Here is a 23,750-nt window from a genome sequence, read left to right on the forward strand (position 1 = left end):
AGTGTACATTTTTGTTTCTTCGGTTAGCGGGATCTGCCAGAAACCTTTGCACAAGTCAATACGTGAAAAACATCGGCAACCACCTGTCTCATCTATAATCGTGTCTATCTTCGGCATGGGAAATAGTATAAGCTCTGTCTGGCGGTTGAGAACCCTGTAATCTGTGCACAGTCTGAAAGTTCCATCTTCTTTCGGCGCAATAGTTATGGGAGAGGCGAAGGGTGACACCGAAGGCCGGATTATATTCGCGTCTAGCATCTCCTGCAATTCCTTCTTCAACCATATCTTGCGCTCTCTTGACATGTTATAAGGCGATTTTCGGATGACAGTCTTGTCGGTTAGTTCGAAAGGCACCTTGTGTGACGTCATCGCTGGTGGGTAGCTTCCTATGCATACCAGTTCAGGATAGGTCGTTGCAATATCCCTCGCGCACTTGACAACTCGCAGGTTATCTTTTCTATCAGGCTGTGTCTCTTGCCTTGATAGTCCTTCCACTAAAACAGCATCGTCCCAGTAAACGTTGATTTTTAGTTTCTTTATATCTGGTCTGGATAGCAGAAAGTCATACGTCACCCCCTCAATCACCAGTACTTCACTCTCTATTTGATGACCTTGGAACTCGATGTTTACTGAGGCCCATTGATTATGCATTGTCACTTTTCCGTCGTAGCCTTGCACCCGTAGTACTCTTCCACTATGCAGGTGACTTGCATCTACCAGCTTGGCATTAATTATAGACACAGAGGCACCGCTGTCAACCAAAGCCATCATATGTCTGTTTCCCACTTTGACAGGGATGTGAAGTAGGCTAGAGCAAGTTAAATAAACAGTCTCAGTTGTTGTCATCGGGTCGGACTGATTACCCTTGTTTATCAGTTTTGTTGTCGCCGGAGCCTCTTCAGCGTCCGAAAGGAGGGGAACGGGGTCGCTGTCGACGTTATGCACCCGACCTCTGGGAGCGCGCCAACCCAAGTTCTCTGTGCCGCCTGCAAGGCGGCGCGGTTCTCGCTGATTACGGCTTGACCAATCCGCGCCGGACCGTGTGAAGCGACCGCTTGAGCTAGCGTTTATATTTTCTTCTGAAGTAAATGATATGTCGTGAAGGCACTCCAGGAGCCCGTCCATAGTTTTAGGTGACCGTATTTGCACTTGCTTCAGGACTTGCGCGTGCAGTCCGTGCATTATTAGTGCTACTACGGCAGACGGAGGAAGCAGAGGCTCGGCCAGCTTTAAAAGGCGGCATTTGTCAAAGAAATACTCGACGAGGGAGCCTTGCTTGAATTTGAAATTAAGCGCGGCGTCCCACCTTTGCACTGGGTTGCTTCGGAATGTCGTCAAGAATTTTTCTTTCCACTGATTCCAAGAGTTGCCAGCCTCTTCAATAATGTGCAAATCATACCACTTCCGTGCAACACCGCTTAAGTAACTACGCATGTTAGTAATCTTGTCCTCATTAGAGTGCCAGTTGTTCTTCCCAGCAGCATAGTCATAGAATTCAAGCCAACCTTCTGGACTTGATGACATGCCGTCGAATGCATCGGGTTCTACAAATTTAGTCACTGACTTCTCAGCGTTTAAAGAGCTTATAAGCGATGTCACTAGCTGGTTTTGTTGCGAAATCTGTTCTTGTTGTAGCCGAAGTGCTTTCAAAACGAGGCTCACCTCTTCCGTCGACGACTGTGATCCAGAGTCCTGTCGACGCATCGGTTGAAGAACTAATTCGTCGAAGATCACCAGAGGCAAGTTCACGTTCACAGCACCCTTCCGACGTAGTTCATCAGGGTCCATGGAAGCCTTCTCTAAAACCAGGTTCATGAGTTCTGCCGAGTTGAGTTCGCGAGGTAGTTCCACCGCTGGTTCATCTTCAGCTTGGTATCTCGAAAAGATGATCTTGTCCGCGGAGGTCTCCTCAAGGAAAAATCTCACCCACATGTTGGAGATCCTGTCGGCTGCGCCAAAATAATGTAGCGTTCCTATTTAAAGGACACAGTAGACGTAAAGCATTGCTGTGGAACTGGCGTCCATCTTGTCTACATTTTTATTCCCACTTCCTTCTTCTCTTCTCCTGTCTCCCGGTTCTCGCGCTTCTTCATCTTCTATTCGAAGGCTCATACCGCTTCATTATTATTATTAGAGCTTCAAGCGAGATAGCGAGACTGAGCCTACATTACGTAACTTGAGCATTTCTTCTGTTATTTTTTTTTTTAAGAAAGAAAAAGGAGAGCGGCATATCTATAACACAAACGGCATATTCTTTGTATGGTCGCTGCGAGATTACTCAGTCTATTTCTTTTTTAGCTAAATATTTAAATACCAGTTTTACCCGTTAAGTTGTATTCCGTAAATTGTGCAACTTGCTCAGAAACACCCCAGAATCATCTTTTCATAACGTTATCGCTCTAAAAAAAAAGTTTGCATCCCTCGAGGCTCATCATACGTGTCCCCAAACAATAAGCGGCATCTATATCTTGCGTGGCTCTCATGCCTTTAACGCTGAGCACCCGGTACCTACACGTCACGAACGGCATGGACGTTAGCGGTGGGGAGTAGCATCATTAACAGGAAAGTAGCGAGCACACGGTTTTCAGGAAGTAAAACGCAAACAAAACAGATCTCGATTATTGTTTAGGAACCACCCCAAATGGTGGAAGTTTTTTTTAGTGTGTGTTTCTTGCGCGGTTCGTCTTTAGGGGTGCTCTGAAGAGACTTCGCCGACATATGGCAAATAATAATAATAATAATAATAATAATAATAATGGTGATCATGATGCTGATCATGATGGTGGTGGTGGTGGTGATGATGATGATGCTGACAGCTTGTGATTCTGGGTTGAAATGCTGTTAATCGTGTTCCCAAAGGACAAAGTACGCATGCCTATCGTTAAAATAAAATTACGACGCTTCGATTATTCCTCAGTAACGGTGCATTTGTCGCCATTTAGACCTCTGGCGGAAGCCCGTCTTTACAACTGTACGGTGCTGGCACAGCTGCCTGTTTTTTCGTTTGGCATCAGAAGAACATGTAGTTTGACGCAAACGCGCTTCGTCTGTCGCTCGTCAGGCCGCTGGTGTAGAGCGAAAAGAGAGCGAGAGAGAGAGAAAATGGTAATAGAATTAATCGTTAAACTATCCCGGCCCCACAATCCAGATGATGTGTAAAGAGATGCCAACGTCACCTTATACGGTCACATCCAGAAGTAAAAAATAAAAATGGCTGTGGCTTAGCTAAGGTTAAGCCCAGGATGCGAAGCATACTAGCCTTTATTTTAAGGCGACAGCGTTAAGGAGCTCGTGTCGCAGAAAAGCCGGTGTCGTCGGCGTCGGCTCAGGCGTGCGGCGCTTGCTCAGGCGCACATTTCGTTGTCGCGCCGAACGCTGCGTTGCTCGACGCTCACCGCGTCCGATGCGGGGGGCGACGCCGCGAGCGACGGCGCGAGTTGGAGCCCCGTTTCTCCTCTGTCGTGACGTCACGGTGTCACGTGGTATTGAAGGCGACACCGCCGCGCCTGAGGAGCTGGGTTGAGCTCCAGTAATATGCTTCGCATAAAAGAAAAGAAAAGAATACGAAAACGTAAACATGCCCCCATACTTGCATACGGCGCACGCTCCGTCGTGTCGCAACATTTAACCCGGGCATCGGTACACAAGCGACTTCTGGGCAGGGGAAGTCGCGCGGGCCGCTCGCATCTTAATTCGCAGAAATTAGCGGCGCGGGCGCGAGGCAAAACGCCCCCCCCCCCCGCCCCCCCCCCCCCCTCCCGTCCATGCTGCTGCTGCCTCTCCGCCGCTCGGAATAAACTTGGCAGGCGAACGTGACGCACCCCTTTCCCTTCCCCTCGCCTCCTCCGGCCGGGCACCACTCGTCGACTCGTTCGCGGACGTGTCCTCTTCGTTAGAGAAACACGTTGTTGCGAACCGTTACATTACGGCTGCCATGTCGAAGGTCCAGTCGTGAGGGGGTTCGCTGCCGTGTATATACTTGTAAGCGAGTTGCTTTATTTGCGGAGGCATGAACAAAAACTGCAGCACTCACGGCTAGCGTGTGAAGGCGCCACAGATACCTTGGCATTTTAGACAGGCCGCCTGTTTGTAAAAGATAGTATGTATATGTATGTATATGTATGTAAAAGACAGTATGTATGTATGTATAAAGTTCTGGGGGAACTTTAGTAGGAAATTATATGGTGTCTTTATGTGCGCAGGGCTAAAACGACATGCAGAATGAGAGAGAGAGAGAGAGAGAGAGATTTTGGTACGTGTTCTACATTGAAGGCAGATGCGACCAGGAAAAACGTGCGAAACCCAGACGCGCACAAAGACGACTCGCCGCTCTGCGCGGCGCTAATTCGCGTTGTCGCGGTCCCTCCATCACGTCCCGCGCGACGCTATCGCGTAGTCGAGATGTCGCCTCTGTCTGCGCGAGAACTTTCGCGTCTCCGGTTCACTTACGCCGTCGTTTTTTTTTCCTTTTTAGCTTGGAACATGCGTGTCTCGTTTTTTTTTTTTTCCGCACCCGAATAGATCGCAGCGTCAGCCACGAAACTGCGAAGCCGACGCATGCAGCCAGCAGCCGCAGCAGCCGGTTGCAATTAGAAAAGCTTCCCCTCCTGTGTTTCTCCTGAAAGTTGGTCTCCTCTCTGTGCCGCTCTTTTTTTTTTTTCGTGTTTTCTCCTTTCGCGTTCTGTCACCGTGTAACGAACGGCGCCTCTTCTCGGGAGTGTTGTTTTTAGTACAACCGCTGAGGCTGTAGACATCCTGCACACGGAGAAAACCATTTGTCACTTTGTCCAAGCGCCCCTCCTCCCCCTCCCCTTTCCTCTCATCCTACGTCCCTTATCCTCTCTTGCCTGCCTGGTGGAAAAAAGAAAGACGAAGGCACAACAGAAAGACGCAACCGAAGAAACTGCCGCTGCTTTCTTTGACCGTGAAAGCAGCGTGGGCAGCCTGCATAAGAGGCGACGTGCCAATATTCTCCGACAAAATTGGCAACAAGTAGATTAAATTTGCACGCTTTCGTAGCACTTCTGTTGATGCTCCGCAACTTTTTAACGTTGCTTTTAGTTTAGCAGAATGTTATCTCGCGAAACTGCATAGTAGTTAGCTAAAGTGGAGTTGCTGTAGAGCTGGGGGTGGGAAGAGAGAGGGGGTAAAACTGCGAAGGCTTCAAGAACAGCGGTTTGCTTGGCACGAAGCAAGAAAGCGTTGCTTTCCGCTGCTTTCTTTCTCAGAGTGTCACAGGTAAGAGCGTTGAACAACCTGGCCTGTGAACACATCGGCTATAAGTTAGGTTTCAAACTTGACCTCAATAACGGTAGCGCTGCCTACATACAACACTGGCACATAGGCTATTACGGTTAAGTAAAGTGGAAAGTTGGGCTAGTTGGTGCGTGACTATCATACCTTGCTGGTGAAGCAGCGCACTGACACGGACACAGTGAAGGCAAACAGGAAAAGACGGCACTCGCCATCTTTTCCTGTTTGTAAAGTTGTAAAGTTGTAGCGAGTGCCGTCTTTTCCTGTTTGTCTTCACTGTGTCCGTGTCAGTGCACTGCTTCACCAGCAAGGTATGATGATATTACGATTAAGTCTGGCTCAACCACTATGACATATGCTGCCCAAGAAGTGCGACCGCGGCAGCAGGTGCACTACCATCGCCATAGCTCCAACAAGTGCAGCAGTGTCCGGAGCGACTAATTCGACGTGGTATAACAGAAGATGGGCCGATGCGCCAGAAGTAACTGTGAAGAACGAAAAGAGTGCAAAAAAGAAAGACAGATTTATCACTAATGTAGCCTACACACAAACACACGTACACACCACTTATTCTAGTGCGCTTAGTTGTTGTATGATATAGTTGCCGTTACCTGAGATCCGCCAGAAATCTTTCGTATATTTAATAAGAGCGACGCGGTCGCGCTGAGGGCCCACCGCTGCACGCGATCTCACAGTGCTCCTCGGGCTCGGTTAAACAGCGACGCTCGCTTTCCTCCGCATAAGTTCGCGCTGCCGCAAGTTCAAACCCCACTCTTGCGGCGCGCAGTCAGAGCCTCGCCTCTCCCCCTCTCCACCGCGGCGGCGGCGTCTCGCCAAGAGCGCGCGGAGGCGCGGCGCGCAGCCGGCGCTCCTCCCAGCGGCGGCGTGAAATGGCGGCCGCGATTGGACACGCGCGTTACGCGCTTGCGCCACGCATGAACTGCTGTCGTCTGCAGCGCGCGTAGACGCGGCGCCGCCGAGCCGCAGCGCCCGTGCGCGTCTCCATGTGTGTGCGTTGTGCGTTCGTGTCGGACGGCAGAAGGCAACATCCGGGCGCGCGAGAATGATGCGCGCCGTCCCGGAAGGAAGTCGACGCGCCTCATTTTCGTCTCGAAAGGCAGAACGCGCAGCCTGTCTGGGCCGTGGCCGTGCAACCGCGCGCCGCCCGTACCGACGCAGGCAACGCTTGGTGCGCGTACGAGCGCGCAGTGTACTTACGCGAGACGCCGGCTACAGCGAGAGGCCGGAGGACGAGGAAAGATTTGTCGCAGATTGTCTTTCCCCTTATGACCCTCGACGAAAGGACGCACATTTCGGCGTCAACTTTCACGCCACCGCCGGCGCTGCGCGCACATGTGGGCACGACTGGGCGATGTTGTCGCGCGAACCGAGTCCCTGGACCGAGTTTTCTGGTGGGATCGTCTTTCCTTCCCTTGGAACGTCCCGTGAACTTCCAGTTTCGGCGAGCAATGCGATTTTGCCCTGGCGCCTGCCTCGCAAATATATGCTCTCTCTCTGCCTCCTGTTTTCAGTGTGTTTTTGTTTTGTATCTCCACTATAAGTAGGTTGTCCTAGCCGTCGTCGACGTCTTTATATAGCGTACACCGATCGCTTTGGAAAGTGCGACGTGGCTGGCACTGCGACGCTCCTGCAGTTCGTAGTTGTTATTGGAGCTATACTGCAGTCAAGACCGAATTAAGAGCGAAAATTCAAATACTGTATTTTTTTAAAGCAAAGCCCCTTTTTCTCCCCTCTGAGATTCCTTGCCTGACACGCGTTGCTTCAGATTACACGCTGCTTAGAATGAAACCTCAATTGTACGCATCGCAATGAATCGGTTAGCATTTAATTGACCCAATCGCCAAAGTTTCGCTTCACATACAGATTCCAACATTAGCGCTGGATCTGTGGAACTTTTTTTCCCGAAAATACTGCTCCGAACACAACAACAGGATGTTCGATTTTCCGTTGCACTTTTTTTCAAATGTTCCCACACGACTACAATAAACGCACGGCAGAAGGCCATGTTTAATGCACACTTTGCCTAGGCAGTCCGTGCGAAGGGTTTATTTGCCTGTGTACTTCCCAGTCACTCACACAAGCCGTACAAACTTATGCGGATTGAGCATGAAAAACGTATATATTGTCACGTACGAGTTTGTGCCGCTGTGGACGAAATGATGTTGTGAGGTGAAGAGGAGGTTGAAGTGTCTCGACGATCGGTAGATGGTGGTACCGTGACTCCTGAGCTACAACCTCGCAACTGTGTATATTGTAAATACGTATATTTTCTTCCACGCAACATTTTGTTTGTTTTTTTTTCTTCTAAGAGTAAAAATGTTCTTATTCCTACCTTAGCGACGTACGGGGAAATAATGGCTGCACGACACGCGCGAGCCGTACTTCCGCTGAGCCTTCTTGAGGCTTCTCAGTGGCACTATTCGCAACTTTCACGGCCTATAGGGGGCGCCACCTTAAATCCAACATGGCTGTCCGAGAGATTAAGAACTAGAGCAGTCGGTGCAGTGCTGCGGTCGTCTTGCTCAGTGGCATGTTGTTTCGCGTCGTTATGCTGAAATGCCTCTTCAATTTACACGCCCGCTGTCGTTAGCGTGCGTAATGGCTCATATTGGGCGAGCAGAACCCGGAATTCGAAGCCAGCTTCGCTGATCTTCTTGTGTGTTGCGGCATAAAAGCGTGCACGTCGACGTCTGTGACTGTTGAAGGCCTTTGCTTAAAAACTTCGCGACTTCGAAGCAAGCCACATGAGCTGTGGTTTCAGTTTTACCGCGACGGTGTTATTAAGAGAAGTGACCGTGCTTTTTATTTGCTATTCTATTAATTTGACCTCTTTGAGTGGGTACCATGAACTTTTATACGGTGTGGTGCTCTCTGCAAGTTGTTACTTAGACCGCTTGAATAAGCTGCCGTGTCGAGAAAAAAAAAACCTTCCTGGTGTCGCGCGACCGAAGTCATTTACATCGACGGCGTGAAAAGCAGCCCTAAAGCAGCGTTTTGTGTGCGAAAATTTCTTGTCTAGTTATCCCTGCCTGTGTTCACAAAGCTGTATGTTGAACGCCAGAAGTAAACAAAAAACCACATCTGACTGCTTTTGCGAGCTAATACGATAACCGTTCACCCTTGCAATTTGGTTATTGCGCTTTATGCGTGCTGTGCAAGCTACAGTCTTACGGTAGTTTTACAGCCTGCGTGAGTCCTACCGCGTCTTGCCTATAGACAGATCAAGCGATACATTGCCGACATTTACTGGTCCGCGGTAATGCTCGCTTCATTCTTCCAGTTATCTTTATAAAATAATATACACGCAGATCAGCTGAGGGTTCGCTACGCAAACACTGCACAGTAGTTTAACGCTTGTTGGACTAGGATTTGTTACTTTACGAGTGCAGTCATGCGCACCTGTGCACACGTTGCAACCGCGCATCGAAGTGGCAGACGAGGTACGAATTCCAGGTCCCTCTACGCCTGCGTCACTTTGCTTTGATGCACAAATGAGAAACTCGTCTCTCTGTTCGAAAATGGCGGAATGTCAAGCCGGCGTTGCACAGCACGAATGTATGAACGAGAACAAGAAATTTTGAAGCAGGTACAAGGCTTCAGGGAGAATGTTTGCGCTCCAACGTAGCCGCAAGGGCATGAGTGGCAAGAACGCAAGCATCAATCATCCTACAACACATATGAGTTAAAATTGCGCGTTATTTCTTTCCCTGCACATAATATGGTGCTATGCCTGCGTCTTTATGGACGTGCGTCTATTCGTGATTTCAAGTGCTCGGAATTGTCACTCATCTGTCGTATTAAAAAAAAAAAAGTCCTCCGGCATGAAGTACGCACTGCAAACCTTCATCGCTTCTGTGAAACCTTTGCTGATTCGCAGCTTAATAATCAATTTCTTCTTCATGGACGCAGCCGGTGGGAATGAGTGAAGGCTCACATCACCAACCGCATAACTACCGCTCGGCACCCATTGCGGCACGCAGCAAATACGGTTACTTCTATGTTTGCTCATTCTGAGCATGTTAAGTGTCCTTCAGGATCCCACGGGAGCTTTGAACGCGTTAAAACATCAACCAAAGGGAAGGAAAAGCGTAGACAACACCAATACGCCACACTAACGGGCGGCAGCCAGCGGCGAGTATAATCTTTCGATTATTTCCGGCCGCCGCCGCATGACGACGCCACCGTACGTGAAAGTTGCGAATATTAAAAGCCCCGCAAATTTCTTTTGGCTAATGCCCATTGTGCACCATGACTTGTCCGTCGCACGCAAAGAGAAACGTCACAGCTCCGAAGAGCAAGACAGAGTGAGAGAAAGGCAAAAGAAATAAAGCCAGGCACGTAGAGTCGTTCTTGGTTTCATTGTACAGTCGTCGTTCATTTTATTGTTCAGACACGCATCACTCCGCTCATCCAGAAGTGTTCTGTCCCTTGTTTTCTCGCTCCTCTTTGAACAATAGCGCATGCAGGTGGATTTATGTACAGCGATGCGGGTCTCTCCTGCATGGAGCAATGGAGGCGAGAGCGAGCCACAGAAATGTTTGTTTTTCCCCTTCCCGGATTTGCACCCGTTCACACAGTGACACGAACACACGGGAAAGTGCGTACTCACACATACAAATAAAATAAAATAAAGAAAAGAACATACAAAGGAAAGGAACAAAGGAGCGGAGACATCAGAATTTGAGCTTTCGTCAGATGTCACTTCACTGCTGATAAGCAACAATAATTTAAAAAAAACACATATATAGAACGAGATCTATGGCTAGCTTTAAACGCGCAATCCCACAAGAACACTGGAACAAAGAAACGTCCACTGGGCGCTGTCCTCCAAATTTGTTCACAAGCACGCATGCTACAACCTTATCAGGCGATATTCTATCGATGCAAAAACCAAGAACTCAAACAGACGCAAAGAATAAATGGAGCAGCGACACGGGACGAAGAACAGTGAAACGAACATCACCTGACACACCCTATATGTATATACGTCGTGTATGCACACGCGGCCGTAACCGGAATGAAAGTTTTTTTCTCTGATATGTAGAGCGACCGCTCACGATCACGAGTCGGGTGTCCTACGTGATGTTGGTTTCACGCTACTTCGTCACGTGTCACGGCTCGTAGTCCTTTGGTAGGGCAAAAATTTGGTTAGTCTTGTTCTTGAAAAGGCCATGAATGTCTGTCTGTATGTGTGAATGCTATACAGTGAATAAAGTCGCAAGACTGTGCTCTGTCTGCATGTTCATTCGTTCCAGTGTTTTTGCCTGATCCTGCGCTCTGTAAGCTCCTATCAGTTCGCAAAAGATTGCGCAGTCTCGCAAAGCGACGATGTTTTGCACTGCTCGATATACATTTATTCTCCACCCAGAATATTGTGAGTGCGTAATGACAGTCGATTTCGGTTACGTCATAACGTTTCACACGCCCACTCCGTGACGTCACGCTGCCGTCGATTGCACAATAATCGGCGACAAGTTCAAGTCAAAGAATGCAGCGGTGAATGAACCGCTCTTCAAAACAAGGAATATTTGTGTAGATGCTCCAGCCAATTGCATTCACTCATTTCGGTGACATCAGAGTGGGGGATGCATACGTCGATCGATGTCGGCGTCTCTCGGGAACTATGTTTTGGAGCGCGCAGACACAGAGGGGCCGTGTAGAGCGGCTTTCTGGGCGGAAGCTTGCGTAGTGAATTCTTACGTTGCCACTGAAGGTAAGCTTGTCTGGTCAGAAGGGCAAGAAAAAGCTAGCTCATAAATAATTATCGCACGCTTGACGAGCTTTTTTTTTCTCCGTCATTTGCAATCTATCAGTGGAAGCGCAATATATATAAAAGGTACATAGAAGACGCAATCGAAATTGTGATGCCTCCGATCCCTTGCAGTCAAGGAACCGTCTTTGGTAAGACACAAATGGGCGTTCACTGCTGACAGCCATACGTGAGCGCGCATTCTCGCCCGTCGTATATCTTTCGAACAAAGCGTTAGGAAATCACTTTCGAGGTTCTTTCAGCTTTGCTACATGGTATCTTGGTCTTTACGGCGGCGCATTACACGTATTTATATCCCACAGCAGTAAAACAACAAAAACAACAAAAAACCTGTAGACGCTGTTGGGCGCCCGGCGAGACCACACATATAGGCGCGGATGAATGCACGACTGACGCGCCGCGCGAGCGAAATTCAGTGATCGCTGCTACGTAAACACTGCATGGGAATCGACAAGGTGAGCACACTTTTGCATCGAGCTTGCTTCGTTTCTGTTGCACAGCTTTATTGTGGATTTGGCGATGCCGCGCGCAGTGAAATTTAGTCAGGACTTCTTTCAAAAAAAAAAAAAAGAATTATTTGTGGCTTGCTTCAGGTGAAGAAGGAAGCGACGTCTTCTTTTTGTTTTTTATATATGCACGGTGTAGGGTGTCCCGAGTCGGGTATGCATTCAAGACCAGGCAAGGTTCGCTGACGCGTAAGCGCAGAATTGTTCTGCATACTACTGCTTGCATTTAAATAACGACCGCAGACGATCACATGCTGTTTCAGATTGGCGAAACTTCGGGGAATAAGTACAACACTCTCGCAAACGCGAAGCACTGTTCTGGGCGCTTAGCTAATTCTGTTAAGTTGAAGACGAGGATAAGTTTGCGCAGCAAGTTTAGAAACTAGCTCTCATTCCTGTAATCTTCGGATCCCTACAAATAAAAAAAAAAGCGCTCTGGAAGGGTGTTGTAAAATGCACACAACATGGCCTGGCGAGTTTCTAGCGTCACATGCAGCAGTAGCACATGCGCAGATATTGCAGCAGTTCCGTGTCATCTGTATACATATTTATATATTTATACTTTATATATAGTTATGTCTATGTACATATCAACTAGTGGCGGTGTGCCCACGGTTCCTTCTTAAGTTCTCTCAGGGCCTCGACTTTGGGAGAAAAGTCGCAGCGACACTGTTGACACTGGCGTTGTAAGCGTTACAGAAAACGCACATAGCACTTCGTCTTCGTTTCACTCGATTGCAGCGTTGTCGGGAGGCGAGCAAAGAAAAAAGAAAAAAGAAAGATATCTAGGTTTGAGGCTGGAAACAGCGTCGCGACCTGCGGCAACAAGCCTTAACCATCGCCAACCGGCTTCTTTTTTTGTTGTTGTTTTTTTCAGAAATACGTGCGCAGCCTTCGAGGTAACGCGCCTACTTGTGACGCACATGTGTAGTCACGCAGCGTATGCTTCGCGAAAAAACTTGACGACATTTGCTTTAGATAAGAGAGAAAGCAAAAGGACGTCAGTGCACACCAAGACACAATGATTCTATAGCTAATCAGTACGTTCTCTTGAATTTAGGCGATGCGAGTGCCAGCCGAAACAGACGGGTCGCAATGGCTACAAATTATTTCCAGTTACTGCCACAGACCTTTTCTTCTTTAAAAAATAAATTACGGTGTAATATAGCATTGAACTGCTTCAATGACTGCATTGTTCCGAGTCTACAAGAATGCTTTCAGAATTTTAAACGTAAACATGTCGCTTTCATTCACAATTTTCACCGGAAAAAGACATTTGGTGTGAGTTTGGTCGCGAGGACAACGCCGAATACTTGCCGCGAGCGGTATGCAACGACTACCGACCATTCTTTCTATCATTTGAATTGCTGTCGACGCAAGTCGGCGCGGCCCTTTTAGCTTTTGCAACACGCTTACGTCAACCAACCTCAGCTTTACACGCTGAAATGCTCTTAGCTATCCCGGTAACACAAGGCCAGCAAACTTGCCAACTCCGACACGACGAGCGAGTAAAGGAAGTGCAGCTTCTAGTTACGCTACAAATCCGTTTTCCGTTCAGTATATATACGCGCGGTTTCGTAAACAAAACCTTCTTAAGGCAAGTCACGCACCACGCTCGAGTCCATCATCATCGTATTATACAGTTACGTATACGCACGTTCCTTTCGTAGCGGAGCTGAGAGATGACAAGCGCTCCCAGCAGTTGAAACAGCCTCAAAAAAACAAAAATAATTGTAACACACAGGGCACACGTACGAATGACGTTCACGTATACGGCACATAAACTCGTCCCGAGTCCACAGCAGCAGTTTCACGCACATCGTCGGCACACGGGCAGAAAGTTTGACCAGCAAAGCTTTGCGGTCCGTCGATGCTTGAGGACGTGCGTCGTCGCGCACAAACACACGCACAGAGACGTACAAACACAAGAACATTCTATAGAACATCCTGCAGACGCAAACAATGTACACTCGCACACTCCGCCCCCACTTGCTTCGCGAAGCACCCTATGCATGCTCGTGTGTGCGCGGCAGTAAGCATCACTGGCTAAAACCGAGTTTCATCGAGGCGCTATATGGATAATGATAATGCCTTTCGTTCGTATCACCTCGCTGGGTACGAGGAGCAAGGGTCGGGTAAAAGAAGAAGTCTGGTGGAGCTTGCGGTGGCTCCGCTTACATTTTGTTTGACAAAATGACGTAAACGTAAACGTTTGACGTAAACAGGCCGTGACATGCATCGTGAATTTCCCCGTCTTCCTTCTTCTCTTTTTACGCCTTACGGCATAAAAGTAACCTCTATCTGTTACACCTCGCACCTCTACATCTCTACCTCGCACTGTTACAAAACGACGTCCAAGACCGTTGTTGGCTTCTGTCGCAGCACCAACAAACAGATCAAGCGACGTTCACGCACGCGGTAGGGGATTCACCGGCACATGTAACGGCGAGACCTAAACCGGAAGCTTTCCACGAGTGCTCCGCGAAGCCACCGCGACACGGAGTGTAGCGGTGCAGTACAGGCGCGCACAGCCCGAGCGTCTAAGCACAACGCGCATTGCACACGATCTTGTCAACTAGCAGCCGGCCTTGCTGTCCTGCTGCGCGGCAGCTATGGCAGCCGCGGCCGCGGCGGCCATCGAGTCCCTGCGACGCTGCTCGAGTCCGTTCACAATGTTCTCGATGCTCCTCAGGTCGCTCGAGGTCGACCGTGAGGAGAGTGGAGACGAAGCGGGCTTCCTCGTCGACGACGCCGACGCGGCAGCCAGCGAGACGCCGGAGGGGAACCCGCCGGAGGTGCTCCGGCAGGGCGAACCCTCCGAGGACGAGTTGCAGCCGTCGTCCGAGTTCGCGGGCGTGCCGGGCTTGCTCGAGCACGACGGAGCGGCGGACGACGTCCCGCAGTCCGGTATGAGAGGGGGCGGAGAGGTCGACGAAGAAGGGGGCGTCGGGTGCCGCTGGTGTAGCCTCGGAAAGGCCGTCTCGAGCGGCGACCGCGGGGCGGGTGGCGGGGAGCCGTCTTCGTCGAGGAAGCCTCCGCCCGGCCGGAACCGGAACGGAGACTGCGGCGCCCCGAACGGACTGCCCGGCACGGTGTAGGGCGAGAAGCGGTGCTGCTTCAGCCTGGCGGCTACCTCGGAGTAGCCGGCCGGGTTCAGCAGCGGGTGGTTGGCCGCCATGAGAAAGGAGAGCGCGGCGGGGTTTGCTGCCGCTGCGGCGGCCGCGGCCGCGCCCGGGAAGAACAGCTGCGGCAGCGTCAGCCCCGGCGGGTACAGCGACGGCGGGTAGAAGTACGGCAGCAGGGGCGACGGCTGCGGCAGCCCCGAGGCCGCGGCGCTCGCGGACAGCTTGCCGCCTCGGTCGTGCAGGTCGACGGAGCCGGTGCTGCTCAGGGGCGAGCGGCCGTCGAGGCGGTCGTCGCGCCGGTCTTCTGCGGTGACGGAGTGCAGAGGAACGGAGTTGGGATCACGAAAACAAAAGCATCGCTATTTACGCGGTGGTATTATATATTGCACTTCTTATACTAAAAAAAAGAAACGCTTGAATACGTTAGCTTCATGAATTATGACAATTAAAAAAAATTCCCTTATTCAATTGAGTTGCTCTGATGTACTCACGAATACGACTTGAGCAGCTGTCTCAACGATGTATAGCGCCACCACTGTTGTAGAACTCTACTGGTTCCGCTGTTCTCTGACTTTGTTTCCGAGATATATACAGCGTGAATAAGGAAATTGTATATAGTATGCGGAAGCTACGTATTGTGTCAAAGCATATAGCTGTGTTCCCCTCTTTAATTACGCCAACTGTTTACGCATGGATATGCTTTATTGAAATCATAACGAGTAATATATATACGGAGAATGTCGGCATACTCGTACACGCGCAAAAGAGTGCGCTCAGAGTCTCGGCTTCCAGCTTGTAACTATATAATAAGGCGCCTTTCGCAAGCTACGGGCACGCCAGACGCATAAGTTATGCGCAAGACGGCGAATGTGCGCATCGTGTAGAGACAGAGAGAGAGATTCCATACCGGAGTCACGACCTGGGCTGGAGCCGAGCACGCCGTCTGGCCTGAGGTCCGACGCCTCGCCGACGTCCAGCTTGTCGTCATCGTCGCTCGAGTCCTCCTGGCCGGACACCAGCGCCGCGTGGTGGTGGTGGTTGGTGGCCGACATGCGGCCGCCCATCGACGACCCCTGGGAACCCCCGTGCAGGGAAGACGGCGCCTGCTGCAGCAGCATCGCCTGTCTCCTGCGACAAAGCAGAAGGGCGAACCCGACGGGGGTCTTCCTATAGCCACTGGCCGTGTGCAAACAGCGCGAGCCTTTCCCTCGACACAGCGAGCCATGCAACAACGACAACAACAACAACAACAACAACAACAACAGTCGCAGAGCAGTAGTATAGGTTTTGGCTCAGCCTCCAAACAACTTCCGGCCAGAATCTGAAACGGAGTTGACTTCGTCATTAGACATGACTTGAATCTTTCATTGCCATCTACAGCACACATTATAACTGGACGGGTCCAGAGGAACGTCGACCAGGAAGGTAACACAAAAATTGACACAAAGAAACGCGAAATCGACGGAGCTTTCAAGAACTCCCTATCTAGTCTGGACATGGGCGGATCGATGGGAAACTGACCTGATCGGGACGAGCGGGCAAGCGATCGACGCCGCCATCAATAATGGCGTCGAATAGGATTGACCTTTGGGACGGTCGGTGCACGTCAAAGAAGATTTTTAGCGACTTGAACACTTGCGGTGCTCCAAGTCAAAGAACGTATTAAGAGGAAGCTTTAGCTCGGGCCCAACTCCGACGCGGCCTATTCAAATACATGTAAAAACGCAAAAACGTTTTTCTGAGATAACCCCTGGACCGATTTTATGAAATTTGTTGCATTTGAGAGAGACAGTTAAATTCTAGTGACTGTTGGAAGCGGAATATTGATTTAGGGCTTGAATTTTGTTAAAAAGATTTTCAAAAATTCTGAAGTTGGAAAAACATAGAAGCACGAAGTTTACAAACTAATAGCTCTGCATCAAAAACACATATCGCGATTCTGTAAACGGCATCCATTAGACCATTCAAAGCGGACAAATTTGATATGTCATTTTATATGTTACGTGAATTTGTTACGTTATTTCCGAGGGTTCTGCAAAAGTTGTAATAACACATTGACACTTTTTTTGAGGTTCATGTGTAACATATCAATTTTGTCCGCTTTAGATGTGCTATCAGATACAATTCACAGAATTGTGATATCATTTTTTCTTGCTGGGTTACGGAGTTCTAAACTTGATAGTTTCGTTTTCTGAAAATTTGCGATTTTGCCAATTTTTTATAAAAAATTGACAACCTAAATCGAAAATTCGAAACAAACAGTCACTAGATTTTAAGTGTTTCTTTTAAATGCAGCAAACCCCGTCAAATTTACTGCAGTGGTTGCCGAGGAAAACGAATTCTCCTTTTACATGTATTTAGATAGGAGAACTCGAGCTAAAGCTTCCTCTTAAACCGTGCAGCTACAGCTGCCTGTCGAAGACAAGTCAGCAGCACTGCTATACTTCCATACTATAAGCCATCGCACAGAAACGTGGCGCTTGCAAAGTCTCAAGTACATTTTGTGGTTTAAATGCTGAACTGGGGTATGCCTTCGTCCCACGTTAACTTCATTCAAGGGCGAAGCCATCTTATATCCATGACAAAGATTCGGAACGGCCCCAAGCAAAAAGCAATGGTTTAAAATAAACGTGTGGCGATTTGCTGTTTCACAGGGGCCGTCGAAGAACGTTGAGAACGTTCCCAATTTGATCCTAGTGAATAAATAAATCTGCTCTCCGACGTTTTGTAGAAGCGCCCTGATTGGAATGTTGCCGTCCCGTTACTCAAGCGCCAGGTTTATGAAACCACGCGTAGTCAGGTATTCTTTTTATTCCCAATACGCGCATCGCCCGCTTAAAAAAAAATAGTAAAAGATATAGTAGCTATACATAGGTGAGTAGTAATTTGATCCCCTTCACTATTATGCCAAATGTGATTCGAATTCGGCTCTCCATCCCATGCGCACTATAATAATTGCATTTATTAATATTGCAATATTTCAGATTGCAATATTTGATTCGGCGAAAGCCTCCCGAGTGAAGGTTTTCTGACTTTTGCGAATACGCCTTTCGAATTCGACAAATGGCTCGAACAATTTAGGCTCCCAATTTTTTTTTTTAATTATGGGGTTATACTTACCAAAACCACTTTCTGATTATGAGGCACGCCGTAGCGGGGGACTCCGGAAATTTGGACCTACCTGGGGTTCTTTAACGTGCACCTAAATTTAAGTACACGGGTGTGTTCGCACTTCGCCCCCGTCGAAATGCGGCCGCCGTGTGCGGGATCCGATCCCGCGACCTCGTGTTCAGCAGCCCAACACCAAAGCCACTGAGCAACCACTGCGGGTAGGCTCCCGATTCAATCTATGTACAGATACGCCTTGCAAGAAAGTTCTTAGAAAGTCCATAGACACTTCCCAAGACGTCGCCTGGCCAGCTCTATCATCAAGCCCTACTCTCGCCAACTCCTCGCGCAACCCACCCCAGGTAAGCTGGGCTAAGGTAGCCTCTTCCAGCTGCTCCTCAAACCAGACTGCTAATAATGAATCCCTCCTTGAAGAAAATACAATTCTAAAAGCCGAAATTCAAAAACTTAAATTAGAACTCCAATCTCGTCACCCCTCTACTTCAACCTCGGAAGCCCCTCTCTCTAACACGACCCTTTCGACTCATCATCCATCAGCCCTACCTGAAACCTCTTCACATCGCCCTATGGACACTAGCCCCTCCACTGAACGGGAACCGCTTCACCCTCCCCCCAGCAAACGTAAAACTCCGAGCACTCCGCGATCAGAGGACACCCTGGACGAGACAATCTTAAATTATAACGACAGGCTAACCGCTTTGGAAACTAAATTCCATAATATACTCACTGCAATTGAAAAAATCAATACAGATTACACATCCAGGAATGAAAAGCTCGACAAATTTATTGAATTCGTACAAGCACACATCCAACAAACTACAAGTTGGATAGCTGGAGTCACCGCGAATCAACCTAACATAGCTGCACCTGCTCGATCCGCCTCCCCGCCAGCTCCGCTTAACAATGGCCAATAACCCGACCCGCTCCGAGCTTGAAGTGTGGCAGTGGAACTGTAGGGGGTTTCGAAAAAAGAAAGCACACCTCCAGCAGTTTCTAGCCTCCTCTTCTAATCTCCCAGCTGTCATTGCGCTTCAGGAAACTCACGGACTAATCAGCTTTCCAGGTTATAATGTTTATCAGAACAATAAGGTCTCCCGGCCCGATACGGCAATTCTTATGCAAAAGCACCTCACTGCCAATCACTCCCAATTCGACAGCGTTGATATAGAGCACGATTTTCTAGAAATTATTCCTCGCAAAAATAATGCACCTGGCCTTTACATTCTCAATATCTATAGTCGTCCACAAGACAAACATCACCGCTTTGACTCCCTTTTCGCTCAAGCTATTGCCGCTGCCACCCACCACCCCCTCCTAATCCTTGGAGATTTCAACGCACCCAATCATTTGTGGGGTCACTCCGTTTCTACTCCTAAGGGCAGAGCCCTATGGATCCACATACAAGACCACAGACTCACATTACATAACGACATCGATGCACCAACCAGGCTAGGCAATAGCGTAGCTAAGGACACCTCCCCCGATCTTACGCTTACACACAGAATCCAACATGTCACATGGCACAACTCACAAGTTAACCTCGGTAGCGACCATTACATCATTACCATCACACTACAATTCAAACACAAACCCTTCGCACCCAAACGCCTCAGCCTTACCAATTGGGACAATTTTCGAGAGGCCCGCCAGATATCAGCTCCCACAAACATTCAAGACATTTCAGAATGGGTTCAGCAACTACACTCAGACGCCCAGACGCACACTACCACTCTGCCCCCCGAAACCGCTCTCACTACGGTTGATTCCAAGCTTCTACACATGTGGGAAGCCAAAGAGTCTCTTCTCAAACGGTGGAAGAGGCAACGGTTCAACCGAAAACTAAGACTCCGAATTGCCAAATTAGACCTCCAGATCCAGGAGTACGCCACGCAACTGGCCTGCCAGCAGTGGGGCCAGGTATGTGAAAGCATGCATGACAACCTCGATAACAAGCGCACATGGCAACTCTTGCGACACTTATTAGAACCAACCACATCGCGCACACACCACAACCATAGCATAAACAAACTGCTACATGCACACAAGAACAATCTCAACGGATTCTTCGACGACCTCCGCCATAAACATCTGCCTCCCGCTCAGAAGTATGACATGCCAAAATATACTGGCGAACCCAACGAGCTACTTAGCGCCGCTATCACGGAAGCAGAGGTTCGCCATGCCCTCGCCACCCTGCGCACAATGTCAGCACCAGGCCCCGACCTTATTAACAACAAAATACTCCGCAATCTAGACGACAACTCTGTCACAGCCATTACGGCGTACTTCAATCACTGCTTTGACACAGGCACCCTCCCTAGCTCGTGGAAAGATGCCAGGGTAATTTTTATCCCAAAGCCAAACAAACCACTCAACATTTCTAATCTCAGGCCTATATCACTAACCTCTTGTCTAGGTAAAACACTCGAACACGTCATCCTCAACCGGCTCAGTAAATACATGGAGGACAACAATCTTTATCCATCAGAAATGGTAGGTTTTCGAAAATCTCTCTCATGCCAAGATATCATGCTTCGAATGAAGCATGACATCATTACACCTAATAGCAGTCTAGATACGCAAGCAATTCTCACTCTGGACCTCCACGGAGCTTTCAATAACCTTTCACATTCCGCCATCCTCCGAGAGCTTAATCTCATTGGGGTTGGCGGAAAGACATATGACTACATATGTACCTTTTTATCCAACCGTACCGCAACGATACACATAGGCACAGAGCAATCCCTTTCATACGATTTAGGTAGCTACGGCACGCCCCAAGGCTCTGTGCTGTCCCCTTTTCTTTTTAATCTTTCTATGATGCCGATGGCGCAAGCATTGCGGTCTATTCCCGAGCTCAAATTTTCACTCTACGCCGATGATATCACTCTTTGGACGACTGGCGGTTCTGATGGAGAGATTCAAGACACCCTACAGGCCGCAGCAGACGCCGTCGTGGCTCATGCCGGGGCTATGAATCTCACATGCTCCCCTCAAAAATCCGAGCTGCTGCTTCTACCATCCCATCGGGGGGCAGGAAAACACATGTCTAGTATAGAGGTAATCCTAAACCACATCCCTGTTACTAGAGTGGACAGGCTCCGGGTGCTCGGTTTACACATTCAAAGCAACCGGCTCAACACATATACCCTACATACACTCCACACCACAGTCGATCACACCCTGCGCCTTCTAGGGCGAGTCTCCAATAAACATGGCGGACTAAAGGAGGCCGAACTTCTCCGCTTGATTCAGGCCTTCGTCATCAGCAAGATTACATTCGCAACACCATATCTACATTTCCTTAAATCAGAATCAGATAAGATCGACACTCTTTTACGCAAAATATATAAATTCGCTCTGGGAGTCCCCATACGTACCTCCACCGAAAGGCTAATGCTTACTGGAACTTTCAACACACTTACTGAACTCACAGAAGCCCACCTCACATCCCAATATAGCAGACTTTCTAACACCGCAACAGGTCGACACATTCTACAAACTCTTTCTATCACTCCGGCACCCATCATCAAGACTAAATACACCATTCCACATCACATACACGAAAACCTCTGCATCCCCCCACTTCCTAAAAACATGCACCCTGTGCATCACAAACAGCGCAGGAGGCAGCGAGCAAAGGCTCTCCAAAAACAATTCTCCACCTCTAAAGACGTGCTCTATGTTGATGCCGCCGAATATGGGAACAGAAATCATTATGCAATATCAGTCATTAACTCTCACGGCCAGGTCGCTGCGGCCGCCTCCATTCCTGGCTCTTCCTCGGAGGAGGCGGAGGAAGCGGCCATAGCCCTGGCCCTCACAATTCCAAATTCATCAGTTATCGTTAGCGACTCCAAAGCAGCCATACATAACTTCGGAGCGGGTAGGGTCTCTAAGCCAGCCCTTTCTCTCCTCTTGGCCCATCCTTTCCAGCAAACTGTGGCATTAATCTGGACTCCCGCGCATGCGGGCCTTGCCGGAAACGAGGCGGCTCATGCCTGTGCCCGAGGATTTACTGTCCGGGCTCAGGCATCAGATGTGTCGGACCTCGCCACGGAGGAGGCACCGTTTACAGCGCGGGATCGACTTATTACTTACCACGACATCTGCGCACACTACCGATTAGACCGCTTAACCTTTCCGCCACTCATGGGCAAATCCCCGCGTAGGTGTGAAGTTCTGTGGCGACAGCTGCAGACACGCACCTTTCCGTCCCCTTACCTCCTCCACCGCATTCATCCCGCCATTTACCTTTCTCCCTCTTGTAAATTCTGTGTCTCTCCCAAAGCAGACTTAAACCACATCATGTGGGGGTGCCCTAAGCACCCCCTTCCCCCTTTCCTTAAGCAATTAATATCTAGTGAGGAGCAGTGGGAGGCTGCCTTGCGCAGCTCCAGGCCCGATCTTCAGGAGGCCATCCTGGAGTGGGCTGAGAGGATAAAGGAGGCCTACTTAAAGTAGTTCCTCCCCCACCCTCTATTCCATTGCCCCTTCCCTTTAAAGAGGGATAAATAAAGTTTTTCATCATCATCATCATTCTCGTGTGCTTTATTTTGTTTTTCGCTGTCAAACAGACCAAAATGGAGTGTGTGTGTGTGTGTATATATATATATATATATATATATATATATATATATATATAGGCCAGGCATTTTCCACTTCGATCTCTACTCAGCAACTCATTTATCAGAGAAACGAAAGGCGGCGCCTGACGAGACAGCGGCATTAACGATGATCGTTAAAGCGCTTGCTTTTCGATTTCCCCTTATAACGCACGCAGTTGAGGAAGTCAATGGGCACCCGGAAACAGGAATATAAAGAAAGAAAGAAAAAGAAAGAACGAACCACTCGTCAGGGCAGCAGCACGTGCGTATAAACCTCATTTCCATGGGAACGCCCTCGTTAATGGTTACCCCTTTGAGTCATGAACGACGGCGACGACAGGAGCGCGTCGGTTTTATAGCTCCGGAGCTGAGACGCCGCGCGCCCGCGCACGCAGAGAGAGAGAGAGAGAGAGAGAGAGAGAGAGAGAGAGAGAGAGAGAGGCCACCAGCGAAGCCACGCGAACGTGACGCGGCATGCAGCCCCCCAAAACCAGACCGCTTATTAATAGAACCACGAGTTACCGTAGCGAGAAAAGAAAGAAAAACCGATGCAGGGAAGAAGCTATGTGGGGCGTGCACGTGTATGTGTCTGTGTATGTACGTTGGGTTAGGGAGACTCCGGACCTTTAAAGAACGCGTACGTATACACACACCGCCCACGCGCGCTGATGGTTCGGGCGACGTGGTGACGGTTTGCAAGCGCTAGACTCGGAGAACAATGGAGCGCAAGAGAAAAAGCAACGAAAGATGGACGGCGCATGAACAAGAGCGGCGAACTATATATATGTACGCTTAAACCGCTCGCTCACGCCAGCTCCATCAATTCTGGCACTGCTTGACGTACGGTGCGTACGAGCGCGTCTAATAGTCGTATAAAAGGGTTTAGCAAAGCCGCGCCTCCTTACACCAGATGGAGCGGTTACGGCGAGGAACAAGCTCCAGGGCGTGTATGCGGCAAAACCATTTTTGTATAACCGCGTGTAAACGTTCGCTCGCGCTCGGGAAGAGGCCCTGCGAGGTCGTGCGCGCGAATGCAGGAAATTCGCGAGCGCGCTTCCCCGCATTACACATTTGCCCAACTGTAATGTTGTGGCACCCCTCGCAGTTTCAAACAAAGACGAAGTGCTGTGTGCAGCACGTGCTGCGGCTTGTACCTCGCTAACGGTTTTCACCACGAGAGCCGGGTCCAGCTGTCATGAGAGGAGCACAATTACAAAAATGACTCCACCGTAATTAGCTTGGCAGACTGGCTGGCGGCAAAGCTAGCTTTACATTTATGAAAAGAGTCCGCATGCAGAAGTATACTAACGAGCCTGCTTAATGGGGTGGGAGCGGGGGA

General features: G+C 49.3%; 1 protein-coding gene across 3 annotated transcripts in view; it reads right to left on the reverse strand.

Moving 5' to 3' along the window:
* Positions 1–11,492: 11,492 nt before the first annotated feature.
* The window catches only part of LOC135900770 (optomotor-blind protein-like), a 115,253-nt gene continuing 102,995 nt past the window's right edge, over positions 11,493–23,750 (reverse strand). For 2 of the 3 annotated variants that reach the window (XM_065430333.2, XM_065430332.1), the window contains exons 5-6: positions 15,583–15,803; positions 11,493–14,979 (exon numbers count right to left, since the gene is read on the reverse strand). In XM_065430333.2, the coding sequence (XP_065286405.1) occupies positions 14,126–14,979; positions 15,583–15,803 (1,075 nt within the window). In that variant the 3' untranslated portion in view covers positions 11,493–14,125. The remainder of the gene's footprint in view (positions 14,980–15,582; positions 15,804–23,750) is intronic. The other variant, XM_065430334.1, reaches the window with a different exon arrangement.

This window comes from Dermacentor albipictus, chromosome 2 (genome assembly GCF_038994185.2).
Source record: "Dermacentor albipictus isolate Rhodes 1998 colony chromosome 2, USDA_Dalb.pri_finalv2, whole genome shotgun sequence".
Lineage (NCBI taxonomy): Eukaryota > Metazoa > Arthropoda > Arachnida > Ixodida > Ixodidae > Dermacentor > Dermacentor albipictus.